This window comes from Dermochelys coriacea, chromosome 1 (genome assembly GCF_009764565.3).
Source record: "Dermochelys coriacea isolate rDerCor1 chromosome 1, rDerCor1.pri.v4, whole genome shotgun sequence".
Classification (NCBI taxonomy): domain Eukaryota; kingdom Metazoa; phylum Chordata; order Testudines; family Dermochelyidae; genus Dermochelys; species Dermochelys coriacea.
The window spans coordinates 193,259,641-193,275,426 of NC_050068.2; the positions used below are offsets into that span (position 1 = coordinate 193,259,641).

Genomic DNA, 15,786 nt, shown 5'->3' on the forward strand with positions numbered 1-15,786 from the left:
GGAAAGGTATAACGCAAGCTGACAGCTGGAAGTTGAAATTAGACAAATTCAGATTGGAAATAAGGCATACATTTTAGACAGTGCGTGTAATTAACCATCGGAACAATTTACCAAAGGTCATGGTGAATTCTCCATCGCTGAGAATTTTTAAATCAAGACTGGATGATTTTTCTAGAAGATATGCTTTAGAAATTATTCTGGTGAGGTTCTCTGGTCTGTGTTCTTCAGGAGGTCAGTCTAGATGATCAGACTGTTCCCTTCTGGCCTTGGAATCTATGAATTGTCTGTAAATCTAAATTAGTGACTAAGTATGTTAGTACCTCAGGAGGTGCTCACGTGGTGCAGTCTCCGTCATTCACTAAGTGTCCTTTATTCCCAGAGATTTCAGTAAAACAGAGGATGTTCAGCACCTCACAAATGCATAATCTGAGATTTAAAACATTTAACAGTACCAAGTTGTCATGGTGTTTACCCAATAAATGTTTTCTTTTCCTGTGGAGCCAGTATTTTATGTCTCTAAGCTTTGCTTTGCTTTGCTTTGCTTTGCTTATGTTTTCTAGCTGAACAAGCTGTAGAAGAAGCTAAGTGCCAATTAAAGCATTTAGAAGGATCTCTTCTGCATGAAGTCAGTAAGGTACTATAGCAATGATAGTATTTCTTACGCATATTCAGAAATATTCCTTGTTATCGCTCCGCAGCAGCCCATGTTTACTGGCCACAGGTATTAGTGTGGATAATGAACTGTAGCAGCTTTTTTGGAAAGGTACCTAATTTCTTCTGAATGTAATTTTTCAAAAAGATAGGCTAGAAACAGCTGTAATGAAAGGTTTTTGAAATTTAGCTTACAAGTAATATTAAACACTAGGGAGGATAACCAGAACTACTTTTCTGTCAATTACGCGTATACTATTATTGAGGAGTTTTACAATGATAAAGTGCCTAGTTGCACTGGTCTTGGATTCAATTACATTTCCAAGTAAATATTTTAAGAAACTTCCCCCTATCGGTTCCTTTTTAAATGTGATAATTATAGTGCTTATGTATGGAGATATTGTATTCATAGAACTGTAATAATATTGCTCCCCCCTTCATTGGTCCTCCAGCCTTCTGTCTCCATGCATGCATGTAGACTTGAATTTTTCATGATTTGCCTGCGAAATGCTGAAGACAAGGCTTGCTGTCAATAGAAGGGCATATGTCACTTGCAAAACGTGAAGTTGTGGGAGATTAATTCTCAAAATCTATTTTAAGGGTCCATCACCTACAGCGTAACTTCAGCTCTCCATTCCAAAATATTGTCATGATTGTTTCTTTCTCTTATAGAGGGTTACTGAAATTGGTGTGTGTGGTTTTTTTGTTTTTGTTTTTGTTTTGGACTGGTCAGAATCACCGAGAGTTTTTCTCTTGTGTGTTACCCTGCGTTGTAGATAATTGACTGCTCTAACTTACACTCCATGCCATGGGTGTTTGGGTGCAAAGTGAAACAGACCAGAATCATTAAAGTTTCATTCTGTGGCCTCAGATGTATATAAATGGAGGAATAGAATTAATTAAAACCTACTGCCTTCTGCTCTACTCCTTGGGGTATTGTGCTCTGAGCAGCAGAGTGAAAATTTTAACACTGATTCTAATATATCCTGATTTAATCTCCAGTACACTAACTGTGTCTGGAAGCATCAGGGTTGTTAGCGGACTGTAGTGACAAGCTTTGAAGTAGGATGGGCTCTAGAATATTCACTTTCTCAGAATGGGAAGCAGCTTAGGGTATTAATCGATGCTAAACTAACTTGTTTTACTGCTCTTTCCCCTAAATGGAAAAGTCTGCTCAGCTTGCATTACAGGATGCTCTAGAAAATGCAAAAAGAAAGCGTGAGAAGCTGCAGGAGAAACAAAGGCAAGATGTGAGACTATTTAAACAGTGTTCCAGAAAAAGTGGTTGTGTACTGTATGTTGTAAATGGTGACTTGATCCAGAGTCTGATACTTAAATAGTGCTTTCTCAAGTTGCAATTGTTCATCATTTCAAAGTGCTTTTCAATTACTTTGGATGCTCCAATCCTTTCCCCTTTTCTGGAAATCTTTTTAATCCTTGTATTTTTTGGTTAAAATCTTTTAGAATGAAATTCCTTTTATCTATTTAGACACTTGGGCTATGTTTCCTCCCATACATCAGATGAAACAAATATTGTTTAATATTTATAATATGGCTACAAAAATTTGGAAGAAGCTCAAATGTTGGCTCTCTCATGTTGAGACGTTGGAGAATAGGAGCATTCTAGAGACCTATGGCCATTGATCCTGCATAAAAACAAATATTTTTAGGAGTCCATCTCTGTCAAACCCTGACAGTATTTTAAGGTGTGCTTGAGCCTGCAACACCTATCTGTTGCCTAGATTAGAGTCAACTGCTTCTGTTTATAGTTAATATCCATGAACAGCAGTTCAGATCAAATACCCGCTCTTCAGGGAAAAAGTGAGCTTTGTAGTCCCTCAGTGTGGGTCCTTTTGGGCAGCCAGAGGGAAGCCCAGAGGCTGGATTATATTTTGTTTACCAAATCCTCTTCACCATGGGTCCAAAGGGTGCCCAAAATTTTTCCATGAGGAAATGATTATTTTGTATCCTACAGGTTGACATTTAAGTCTCCTCCTCAACAAGGCTACAGCATAGAATCTTCTTTGGAGCATGCAGTAGCTCTTGTCTCTATTTTTATGACTTGCAGATTGCAATTGAACCGAATGTAGGACACCACCTCCACATACAGGCACATTTGTCAGACCAGGAGTACAACAGAAGGAAACAGAGATTTACTTCAGTGTCCAAAGAAGCTGGAGATTATAGGCCTGTATTACCCAAGTTGAACAATATAAAGTAATGTCCATCTTCAGGCTGATATCCACAAGGTCAGACATTCAAGCAGTCAACTGAAGGCATTCCCCTCTTTACCGGATCTGAGAAACACATACTTGCACTTAACTGGGGTTTTGTTTGGTCTTGGAGCCACTTACATAAGCATGTTGCTGCATTATAACGCTACTTAACACAATGGATTGATATTAGGTGAAGTGGATATCTCACCCATTTCCCCATACCCTGACCGCTAGAAAAGAGGAAGTTTTCCTTCTTCATTGTCTTCCTTCCTGGCTGTTGGGAAATTATTTGCCCTCTTTATTCTTACCCAGCTACTATCAAAGATGCAGATCTTCCCCTTTTTACTCCTGCTTGAAGAGTATGATGTGATTACACCTACTGTCTTCTGTTTTTTCCTTATTAGACTCTGTGCTTATTACCTAGCATGGGCAGGACAAATGGAGTGCTAATCAGATGCCCAGATTTTGCAAGAGCAACTTGTGGGCTGAGACTAATTAATATGAGATGGTAAAATCTTCTTGAGTGTCACAATCCATACCAACTATCTAATGACCCATGTATATGTCCATATATAATCTATAAAATGGTGAAATTGGGTTCAAACCTTGCTCAGAAGAGTAATCTCTGGCAGGTGGATTGTCTGGTGTGTAGGGACAATAACAAACAGTGGGTAGATTCCTATTTCACTGGGCTTTCGTTCCTTTGCTCCCCCCAAAACCCTTCACAGTATAACTAGACAGTTTCACTCTGTGCACTCTGTCAACAGAAACTTTTAAGGGAGTTTGAGGGGAGAGCAGCTATTGCAAAGAACACACTACTTCAGTCAATGCAGCAGAAAATGTCTTTGGTTACTTTGCTTTTTTCCTGCAGGACAAGTAATTCTGTCACATTTGCCTCTTTGCTTCATGGCTTTAAACCTCAGTTTGGTAATACCACCTCTGAACACTGCATCACAATGATGTGATGCCCAGGGTTATTTTAAGATTTCCTGGGAATGACCCAAGAATTTTGGAATGGATAGCAGCTCTGAAACAAAAAGTTTATAGCTTCGTAGGTTCCAAGGCCACAAGGGACCACTGATCATCCAGTCTGACCTCTTCTATAACAGGCCATAGAACTTCTGCAAAATCATTTCTGTTTGAACTAGTGCATACCTTTCAGAAAAAAACATCCAATCTTTAGCTATTGAGGAGTCCTGTGTAGAGCTGCCTCTTTGGATAATAGTGAACACATTCTTGCTTCTGAGGTGCCTCACTTCAAGGAAGGCCACTACTGTCATTTACCAAAAGTAAAATCCTCACTTCCTGGAATCTGAAGGTCACTTGTAGTACATGGGCTCTGTGTAGTCCTTTAAGTGGATAATGTTACATTTTCTAATGTTACTGGCAGATGCAGCATACAAGTAGTGATTACATGGTGCTGCTTACCTTGGGGTTCTCATACCAATTTTAATACTTTCCATTCCTCAGGCCTACCCCCCCAAAATGTGGTTTATGTTAGTTGAAGCTCCTTGTTCATGATTAGTTTCTTTGACTGTGGTAGCTCCTTGCAGAAAGTTCTACAAAGCCAAAGAGCATTTTAACCCTCCATTCTCCAGTAATTGAATGGGAGGAAACATGAAGTGTATGGAATGATACAAGTCAACTCTGAGAACAAAACTGGCTAATTTTCTGTTGCTTACTAATGGATGATGGTTACAGTATGCCTAATTTAAAAAAAATCGATAAACCAGAAACTTTATGAAATGAAAACAAGTGCCAATTTAGTAAGGCATTTTTCCCTCTACAAATGCAATGAAAGAATGTCTTTAGCTGTTCTCATGGTGATAAACATGAACATCTTCTTAGGCTTTCAGTCTTAATTTGGAGGCTAACAGCTAACACTGTCTTCATTAATGTCAAGCTGCCAAAGTGCTGCTTGGTTTGTGTTTGATTTTAAGCAGGAATTTTCTGTTTTCAAAAATGGGTGAATGTGATCTGCCTCTCATCCATTTCCAGTATACAGAAGTCTGTCCAATCAGTTTGAAAACCAAGAAGCATGTTAGCCTTTCAAAGTTTGGATGTTGATATTACTTTTTCAACTTGTGGTTGATATTACTTTTTTATCATTTATATTTCTGGCTAAAGTGAACGGTCCAATCTCTGTATCTCCTAAACCAGATTAACAGTGGCTATTAAACTGGTAACAGTAAGTAAAATTAAATTTAAATTAAAAACTTTATAAGGAAATTTATAAAAGAAAACTGCTTGTTGATTTTACACTGCTCAGAGAATTGAGGAGGCCAAAGAAGTTCTATTTAATGTTTGGAATAAACATAGAGAACAGAAGTCACGATGGAATGTTCATCTATAACAACAGTCGCTTGGTCAGAATGTATGAGAAAGTGGGACCACATCTTAAACAGGGGTCTCGGTAAGCTTTCTTTATTGTTTGTTTGTTTGTTTGTTTGTTTGTTTGTTTAGGGATCCGGTTTAAAACTTTGTTTTAAAATGCAGGTATTCTGAATACTAGCAGGAGTCTAAAATCCATGATCCCACCTGAAAGAGGTTATTTCCTTTCCAAGCATATGCACAACATGGATTATTTATATATTTTTGAGTTATGTACATCCGTTAAGGGAAGAATAAAGTAAAGAATAATGTAAAGAATAGAGCAGTTCTCAAAGTAATTTTTAGAGTAACTCACTATTGTTGAATTTCTTATTGCAACTTGGGAGTTCTTGAGTTCTCAGTTTCTCTGAGCTTTTACCTGCATGTAAGTATTTCCCTTCTTATATTCTTCAAATCCTGGTGTCTATTCCTTTCCCTATCCTGCCACTTCTGACATGTTCTCATATTTTAGAATGTAATATTTTTGAGGTTTATTTCCTGTACTCATTTGAAATGAAATAACTTAAATATAATTCTGCACATGACTATGATCAGACAGGATACTGTTTTCTAGTAGAAAAATATTACTTAATTTGAAATACCTGTTTCTAAAGTGAGTCAAGGGCAGTGCAAACTAAACAGATGAACTTGTTCCTTGAACTTGGATCAAAATGCTTTGAAGTGATGTTATTTCAGTTTCAGCGGTGGTGCAGTTGGAATGGTGGATATGCCCTTAGAAGCCCTGGAGCCAACGCACAATAAGCAGGCCTTTGTCAATGTTAAAGAATATAACCACTTGCTGACATCCATGGAGCATTATCTGATCCAGTACTGGAAGGACATTGGAATAAGTAAATCTTTATTGTTTAGCCTGGCTTGTTTTATATAGCTAATAAAAAAAAATCTGTGTCAAACTGTTAATTAATCAAATGCATCAGATAAATCGGAAGTTGGATCAGATTGTAGATTTTAAGAACAGCCACATGAGGGAGTCAGTGTGTACCAGACACTGTACCAGTTGCAATTCCTAGAGGCATAGTGCGCGCAGAAAATAGAGGCAAAGAGATTACTCACTATTCAACTGTTGCTGCCTCTGGGAGCACACACAGGAGCAAAGGTTGCATGTAAAGTACTTAGATATGGAGTTGAGATGAAGGTGCTATAACCATACATGCTACCTTTTCAAATACTAATCCTAGGATCTGGTGGCGAACCTGTATTGGTCAACCAGTTGAGTTCAATTTGTGTAGAGCCAGGATGACAAAGTGTGAACCCAAATGGGTGTCCAGCTGTAAGAGTCAAAAGTTCAGCTGGAGGAATCCTAAAATGCAACCTGAATTTGCTCTTTCCCAGTAGCCACAGGATGAAGACAAAGGAAACCAGCTGCAAATTTTATTAGTAGTGAAATCAGGCAAGCTTTTGGTTCATCTAGTAAAGAATTGGAAGTACAAGCAAATGTTACATCTATTCATTTTTTAGATAAATTGATTCTACATGTATTTACAAATTAGATGTGACCCTTGCTGTGTCCCAGTTCAAGCAGTGTTTTAATGAATGCTGTAATCTGCTTTTGTATAATTATTCATTAATTTCAGTGTGCACTAGAAAACTTCTATATCGTGAAAAATGCACAGAGTTTCTGCATCACATCTTGGTTTTGAAAATAAACAGATAATTTTGGGTAGCTTTCTTGTCTTATAAATAAAAGATGCAGTATCACTATTTGTTTAATTCAGATCCATAGTAGTACTTGGAATAATTGTGTTCTAGTTTGAATGAAATTATGGTCTTCTAAAAAAATCTAAGCGTGATTTCATCCCTTCACAAATAATGTGCATTTCTGTCTAATGCACAGAAGTTTGGTAGCTCAAGATGTCTAGTTTCACCTGGCTACACTTATTTCCAAGCCCAGTTCCCCATCCCACACACTGTCCTCATATGCAAAATTTAGGCTGTCACTGTGGGGTTTGTGCTTTTTTGTTTCTTTGTTGTATGATAAAAAATTTAAAACAACAGTTGATGTGGACATGTTCTGTAGAATACTTCCTCCTGAAGTATTCAAGTACTTTTTGGCCAGTGTACATATCTATAAAAGCCCCTGCCTGTTGCAAGTATGTCAGTTAACCAATAGATGTGTACCAGTAGCATTGGGTCCCCAAATATCTGGTTCCTTTGGGACAAGTGTAGCCTTAGTGCAGCCTTTGTACAAGTGTCCTTCCTTTATACATAATCAATCTGCCAGTATTGCTCTGTATGAAAGAAAGCACAAGAAACACTTACATCTACACAGGCAGTTAATAGAGGGTCTTTTCTCTCTTACTAGAAAAAAAGTGATTGAGTGCTTTTAAACTCCAGTGTAGGAGCAATTGCTCCTGAAACCTTAAAAGGGATATTTATGTAGTTCCTTACTTTTGAAGATGGCTAGTGAGAAGGAGAAGTTAGTTGAAGTGAACAATTATACTCTTGCATGGATGGGAGCAGTGAACAGGGTTTCCTGTAGTGCTGCATATCCTTATGTACCTTAAGATGTATTGATGCTCTGCTTCCAATTAGCTTTAATATAGGAGAAGTTGTTTAGAAGTTAATAAACTACCTATTTTAACTTTAGACCAACTTTGGTTTTTCAGACCCTGGCTCCAAATGTGTCTCTATGATGCAATCAACCAATCCACCTCAGGATGTCTGTGCATAGAGTGCTTTCTTTGAATGCAGGTCTGAAAATCAGCCATCCAATTGGTCACGGTCACTATTATTTAATATTGGTTTTTTTTAACACGGGTGCATGGCACTTGGAGAATACAGGCATATAAAAAGACATGTTATGGCAGCAGGATAAATGACATGGAGCAGAGAAGGAGAAAAATCTTAAAAATCTCTGTACAGAGAACAAGATAGAGGTGGCTTGTTTTGCAAACCACTAACGTGTTTTGGGGTTTTTTTAGTAAGCCGATATTAGAAAATTAGCATTGGGTCACATTTGGTGAGTGCATATGGAGAGGATGGACGTGATGGAATAGTGTTTGTTTCTATCAGTTGGGCTCTGTCAAATATCAGGCAAAACAGAGTCCCAGCCTCTGAAGGTATTTGAAGGAGGAGAAAGAGAGTGCAAGGCTCTCAGTACCAGATGTCTGAAGCTGCCCATGGAGATGTATGAGGGAAAAGGAAACTAAGGGAGGCATGAATTGAAGCAGAATTGGAAGATAAGAAGGCCCAAGTGGGGCCTTATTTATAGCAGACTGACTTGAGGCAGAGGGGTGCAATCTGTGACCTTTCCTTCATTCTTTCTCCCACAACTTTCACTGGCACTCAGCTGCACATGTTTTTATTGACTTTAACAATTCTTCCCACTCCAAGCATTCTGCCTATGGAACTCAAGTGAAGTTGTGGCTTTGTCAACTTCCTAGAGCTAGAAATGTGTTGAAAGAAATACCATATAATTATTGCCCTGCTCTTGGATGCTGCATTTATCATGAGAGACTGAAACTGATTAACTCTCTTGACTGTATTTATGTGCTTAAACAAGCAGGTGGCTTTAATTCAATATTTTTTGCTGTTTATAAGATAAATTTTTAAAGTTTTTAGTCCTTTAGAGCCTAATTTTCAATTACACTCTTAGTTTTATTGAAATAAATGTGGGAATAGGAGGCACAACATATGAACCTCAATGTAATAAGCAAGGTCCACAAAGAGTAATGTATCTGACAGAATAAGTTTACCAAAATAACTGATCAAAATAAAAAAATTACAGCAATTCACACAGCTTTTCTGCCAGGTGTTTATGAGCAAAATAATTGTTCTTTCCAGTTAGTCTGTACGTAGAGTCATAAAGTTTAGGCAGGGACTACAAGATCATCTAGTCTGATCTCCTGTGTAATATGCCTAGATAATCCTGTCAAGTGACCCCCACTCACATGCTACAGAGGAAGGCAAAACCTTTCCACGGTTACTGCAAATCTGACCTGGGGGAAAATTCCTTCCCCCTCATATGGCGATCAGTTAGATCCTGAGCATGTGAGCAAGAACCAATTAGCCAAGTACCTGAAAGAGCCCTCTCAGAGCCTTGGCTCTCCCAGTCCAGTGGCCCATCTCCAGCCATGCCCATCTCTGACACCTCAGAGGAAAGAGATTAAAAAAAAACAAAACAGAATACACTGCAGGGGGTACATCCCTTCCTGACTGCTACCAGTGGCTGGCTGAAGCCATGGAGTGTAAGCTTTTAGGAATATAAGACATAAAGCAGAAGTGAGCCCCACAGCTGCTGAACCCTGCCCTGCCCCCTACTATCACATCATGCTTGCATTAGTTCCTTCTTTTGATGATGATGATGATGATGGTATGTCCCTAGTATATACTCTTGCCTTTCTGGGCCTGTGGTCTTAGGGCTTGGATGAGAAAACAGTGATTGAATACTTCTGGATTTTGTTTCTAGTCTGCTACTGACTTCATGTGACCTGAAGCAAGTCACTGAAATGTGGGACAAAATATTCCTGAAATTAATTTGCCTTAAATTAAGCTCCTAAATCTATCTTTAGGCCTTCAAAGTAGAATTTACAGAAGTACCTAAGTGACTTATAAGCATAAATACCATTAACTTTAAATGGTGACACTGCCCTAAATTCTTTTAAGCACTCTTTTCAGTTCTACACGGAAGGTTTAAATACAGATTAAGGAGTCTAATAGTTTAGACACCCATGTTTTAAAAAAACTTTGGCCTCTGTGTCTTCATTGTCCTGTCTAAGTTGAAGATCGGAATATGTTTTGCCTCTGAGGTCTCGCAATAATTTAACTAAAATATATTAGAAAATACTTCCCATGTGACTGGGAACTTTTAGTGAAAGGGGAGTGTTTCACAAATATATGTTAATGTTGATTTATTTTGTCTTCAGGTTTTTGGTGTGGGGGGGTTGTGGTTTTTTTTTTTGTTTGTTTTGGTTTTTTTTCCCCCAGCTTAAAAATGTGTGAGGACAGAGTTTCCTTTGTGGAGCAGATCACTGTTAAAAAGTTGAAGATTGAAAAGTACTGCTAATCACTGCAATGCATTGGATAACTACAAACATACCTAGTCTTTTTCTTAAATGTTTGTGAATTGGAATTTCACAGTAGTCTTTAGCTTATAATGGATTTGAGCTGATAGAATGGCATTTAAAGGTGACCCAGAGGTCTCTCTGTATTACTACCTCATTCTGCATAAAGAAAAGGAGTACTTGTGGCACCTTAGAGACTAACAAATTTATTTGAGCATAAGCTTTTGTGAGCTACAGCTCACTTCATCGGATGCATTCGGTGGAAACCTGTATTTCCTGTCATTCTGTATAGGAACTGTAATATTTACATAGTGCCAGGTATCTTCAAAGTACTTCACAAACATGGACTAATCGTCCCCACTCCTCATATAATGTAAGTAAGTATTTGACTGATAGGGACACAGAAGGGGATGTGGCTTATTCCAAGGCCATGGGAGTGTCCATTTCCAAACCCATGTGAACGCTTAGGATCCCATCTCTCAGTCCTGTTTCCAGACCACATCTTGTACTACCTTCATGCCTGCTTGCAACTTCTCTTAAAAGCTACTGGTCCCCTAGTTGCAAAGCACATTCTTCAACTAATATCTGTAAGTTTACATTTAAACTCATTCTTCTGCCACTGAAAATTGTATAAAAACTTCTTTAGGTCAGAAAGGAGTAACTTCATTCTGGAATGAGTTTGGATATCTAAGTGACAAATGGTTGGAGAAACCCTCAGATGCAATTCAGTATAAGAGAAGACGTGCAGTGGAAATTCCTGCCCTGGTTCAGTGTGGTAAGTTTATATAATTGAATACATAAAAGGAGAAATAAGGAGAGGATTTAATAGGATAATAAAAAGGCCTTTAAATTGAAACACCTTAATCCCAGCTTTCCCCGGCATTTGACACTATACTGCTGTGCTTTCATGTTCTTCTTCAGAAGATCCTCTTATAGCCCCTGTTTTTCATTTTCTATCTCTCCCTTAACAAAATCCATTCACATCTTTTTTTTATAGCTGTGCATGTTCCACTTTCTGTATGTTTCATTGCATCCTATTTAAAGGCTGCCAGCAAACTACTGAATGGTTTGATATGCTGCAGAGTGAAAGGATTATTGGTAAAGGACTGCAGAAGTGGAGCACAGCTTTGGCTTTTAATTGATAGTTAACCATTGTTTAAAATTAATTTGCCAAACTCCTTTTACAAATTGTCCTTACATAACATGATTTTGTGTGAAGCTGTTTCATTCTTTCCCAGCAGTGCACCTCTCTCCAATGCAAGGTTGGGTTCTTTATTGCTCTGCATCAGGACAAGATCAAACCTCAACCTGGGCAGTTTTAATTTGATTTGAGGTTTTTTCAGTTTAATTTGTTCCTTGCTTTTTACCAACGTTATCTTTGTAGAGAGACCTTGCTTTTTTAACTTTTTGAATTATATTCTGAGCTTCCCACTTCCTATGGCAAAATTTGAGTTTACAGATGGCTTTCTGTGCCTCTAGTATCCTAGTATGAAATTGATCTCGCATTTCAATTGATCACAGTATAATTAAATATTACAGTGCGTTGTTATCCTACTAAGTAGCTTTGAGCTCCTGTTCCTGCAGTTCTGAGTCAGAAGTTTAATAAAAGGCTTTTTCATGAAAAAGCCCAGTAAGTAAATTCTCGCACATCAGTGTCACAGAAATAGTGTTCCCTACATTAAGTTGTCTGCTCCCAGAAAGGAAACTGCTAGTCATAACACTGTGAGCACAGAATATGACATTTAAATTGGCTCTTGAATTTATAGCATATGAGAAAAACTTAAAATTTATTTCAGAAACACCAGTTAAAATTTTAATGTCAAGTAAAAAACATGGATGGAAAACATTTGTTTTTAAATTACCCATTAGGGTACTTCTGTACATTTAAGATTCTGAAGCTATTCTAGTGTAACAAAAACTTGAACCAGTATGAAGTCCAGGATTTGCTGTTTAGTCCTGGCTCAGTGACAAAAAATCCCTCCTCCCCCCACCCCCCATCCCCACACACACAGAGGAACTTGTGATATACTTTGAATCATCAGGACTCACTAACACTTGCTATTGATCACTGGACAGCTGGAATGTTCAACTTTCCAGTACTATATACAGTATTCATTTCCAGCCGTGTCAGTGCATGCTGCTTGTTGGAAGTCACATCAATCTTGTCTCCCCATCCCATTTCAATACAGTTGTAATCCACTGTTTGGGAGAAGCCCAATGCATTTCAAAGCAGTCTGGAGTTTATTACTTAGACACACAAAGCATTTAGCAAATTTGTCAGATCTGCTTGCTAAATTCATGTCAGAATCGAAGAGAGCGGCAAGGTAAGAGGGGGGATGGGGCGAGCAAGACAGCAGTAACCTATTTAACATATACTATTTCATGACTTGTCATTGTTAGATATAGTTTGACATCTTGAAAGCATTTGTACTGGTTAACTGATCCGTAAATATTTCAAAATGCTGATCCTGGTCTAGAAATCAGTGAAACTTTAGTTGCTCTAATAGAGTTGGTACAATAACTACCACTATTCAGAAAATATATTCCTCACCTTTTCTTAGTACTTAATCCTAATAATAAAGCTTTCAAACCCAAATTGGATTAGTTCTTCTCCAACAGGTATTGCAGCACTTCATATTTTCCAAATGCTTACTGCAGTATGATCAGCTACCTTTTGGAAAGTGTTCAAAAACAAGTGTTTCTGGGGTAGAAATAACACCAAAATAAATGACAGTGTTGGACAGTGCTCACTAATTATCTAAAGTTACAGTAGTAAGCAGAGTATCTACCAAACTGTATGTAAAATGTGAAATTATACATGGTGATTCCTTTGCTAACACGAGTCCAACTAACTGGGTTGCCCTCAGAGGGAGAGAAATTATAACTAATACAACTTAGAAGCCTCTGAAAGTTATGTGAAACTGATATGATCTTTGAAAAGCTATTTCAAGGCTCTGTATCTTCTGTTTTAGTGGAGTTAGAAACATTGTGCCATAGAATGTGAGCTTGGTTCCTGACTTTCTAATAGAGGTTCGGGGTGGTAGAATCAACCATTTCTATCTTTGATGGGTCATGACGTTCAGGACTGTCCTGAAACTTGGGGCAGCTAAACTTTGGAGGAATAGGGAAAGGCAACATTTGTGCTGCATGTTGCCTTTTTTTTTATGGCAGCCATTTCCTGGAATTTTTCTTAATCTGTCAAAATTCTGACAGCTTCAGAGAGCCTTTAGTAGACAGAAGGAAAATGAGACTGTCAAAGCTGCATGTTGAATCCCATTAATCACATTAGCACAATAAATGGGGGTGGGGTGAGGGGTTCTTTTTATACTTGCTGTGATGTAGTAATGTTCTTCTAACTACTTAATTAGATATCTGCCTTAAATGGAGGGTTCTGTCATTGTCCACTGATATCGAAAACAAAGACCACTGTGGAATCTGGACCTGTGAAATGATCCCAGGCCCTCTGGAAAACAAGTAAGCTTTTGATTAACAATACTATGTCACTGATTAGCATATTAATAATGAATTACCATTTATTAGCCATCTCCCTTGAAGCCAGAGTAATAAAACAAATGCAAACAGTAAAGCATACATGCTATAGAGATATTTGCAAAAGCAAATACCATGTGAAACTCTACCTTTGTGATTGTTTATATTGGAGAACACAGGCAGAATAACGGAGGGTGTATCTAACCTTGTTAACTGCAGTAAGTGGCAGTTAGTATGTGTATCAGCTCTGCTACTTCAGACACTTGCCACTGAAGGCACACTCCTTCTTTACACCTATCCCTGCTTTAATGATGAACTCCTTCATTGGGAGAAGGGACATTTTGGGGTCACTCACATCTAATCTAAATCCAAATCTGTCTGGCACACTCCACACGGTCAAGTTTGGTTCCATCTTTATCACACTATCAAGGTTCTGGGCAAAACTGGGCTCTCAGGCCATGTCTACACTACAGAATTATGTCGACCTAACTTACGTCAGCATACAGCCACCGCAGTTATTAAATCACTTGTGCGTGTGCGCACACTTTGCTCCTTGGGTCAGCAATGCACATCCTCACCAGGAATGCTTGTATTGATTGTATCATCAGTGTGGGGCACTGTGGGACAACCCCTGAAAGCCAGTGACAGTCAATGTAAGTAATGCAGTGTCTACACTGACACTGCATCAATCTAATTACATGAGGCACTTACATGGGTGAGAGCCAAATTTAAGTGAAGACGCATCTACAGCTGGATTGATGCAAGGCAGCTTACGTCGACTTAACTGTAGTTTAGAGCAGGGGTTCTCAACCTTTTTCTTTGAGAACCCGCTCAACATGCTATAAAAACTCCATGGCCCACCAGTGCCACAACACTGTTTTTCTGCACATAAAAGCCAGGGCCAGCATAAACGCAGAGCAATTTCCTGGGGCCCCATGCCACCGGGTCCCGGAAAAACTAAGTTGCTCAGGTTTCAACTTCAGCCCTAGGTGGCAGGGCTTAGAACTCTAGGGCTTCAGCCCCACACAGCAGGGCTTCAGCTTTTTGCCGTGGGCCCCAGCAAGTCTAAAATTGTCCTGCTTGGCGGCCCCCCTGAATTCTGCTCACAGGCCCCCAGGAGGCCCGCGGACTCCTACTTGAGAAGCACTGGTGTAGAGCAGGCCTTGGTGGCCCCTGTGCAATCAGCATATTGCACAGGCATATCTGACTGAGTCATAAGTAATTCTGGTGCACAAGAAGGAATAGAAACCAGCTCTCTTCCTTTAATCGGTGTTTGCACCCCAGAACTAACGAGAGTTAAAAGGAGTAAAGCTAATCTTTTCACTGAAATTGACAGAAATGATGTGGCATATATTCAGAGAACAATTCTGTTCTGCAAGATGATGCCTCTTTTAGTCACTTTGGAGGGCAGTACTGTATTTTGAACCCCTGAAGATAATTCCTTGCCAGACAATACAAGATGACAGAGCATGTATTCCTTTTCACTCATTTTTCTCTTATATCGATTGAAACCATATTGTAGGTGTAATAGACCAGAACGTTTACCCTCCATACCTTTGGGCACTTTGAACAGACTATCACTGTCACCGAATGACAAAGAAAAACTCCTCATAGATTCAATTCAGCGACATCAAAGGAAGCTGGAAAACTTGCAGTCCCAGGTGAGCTGTTACCTGAAGCTTGTACTGTTTTCCTCTGAGCTGTCTGGGTTTGTCTTGGAGAAAGTTCCAACTAACTCAATGTGAATTTAAAAATTAAACATTCTTGATTTGTTATGTTTTTTGTTTTTGAAAGAATGGGGAGAAAAGCAGAATGTGTAAAAACTCTGATTCAGATAGAATATGTTCCATGGCAGTATTTTTCAGTGATAGAATTGGAATTATTAAGTGAAAACCATTTGATTAACTTGGTTTAGTAACTATCAAATTGTGAGTTGAATTTTGTTTTTTCTGAAATACATCACAAGAAGTGAAATTAAATTCTATTAGTCGATAAGCAAAGTGATATGTAATATTGTCTTCAGAGGTGAGAATTGC

At 38.6% G+C, this 15,786-nt stretch overlaps 1 protein-coding gene across 1 annotated transcript in view; it reads left to right on the forward strand.

The window, feature by feature from the left end:
* Positions 1-15,786, forward strand: part of MORC1 (MORC family CW-type zinc finger 1) — an 89,272-nt gene that overhangs the window by 29,225 nt on the left and 44,261 nt on the right. The window contains exons 11-17 of the mRNA XM_043510575.1: positions 561-634; positions 1,830-1,894; positions 5,137-5,280; positions 5,934-6,088; positions 10,908-11,036; positions 13,630-13,735; positions 15,273-15,411. Of these exons, the coding sequence (XP_043366510.1) occupies positions 561-634; positions 1,830-1,894; positions 5,137-5,280; positions 5,934-6,088; positions 10,908-11,036; positions 13,630-13,735; positions 15,273-15,411 (812 nt within the window). The remainder of the gene's footprint in view (positions 1-560; positions 635-1,829; positions 1,895-5,136; positions 5,281-5,933; positions 6,089-10,907; positions 11,037-13,629; positions 13,736-15,272; positions 15,412-15,786) is intronic.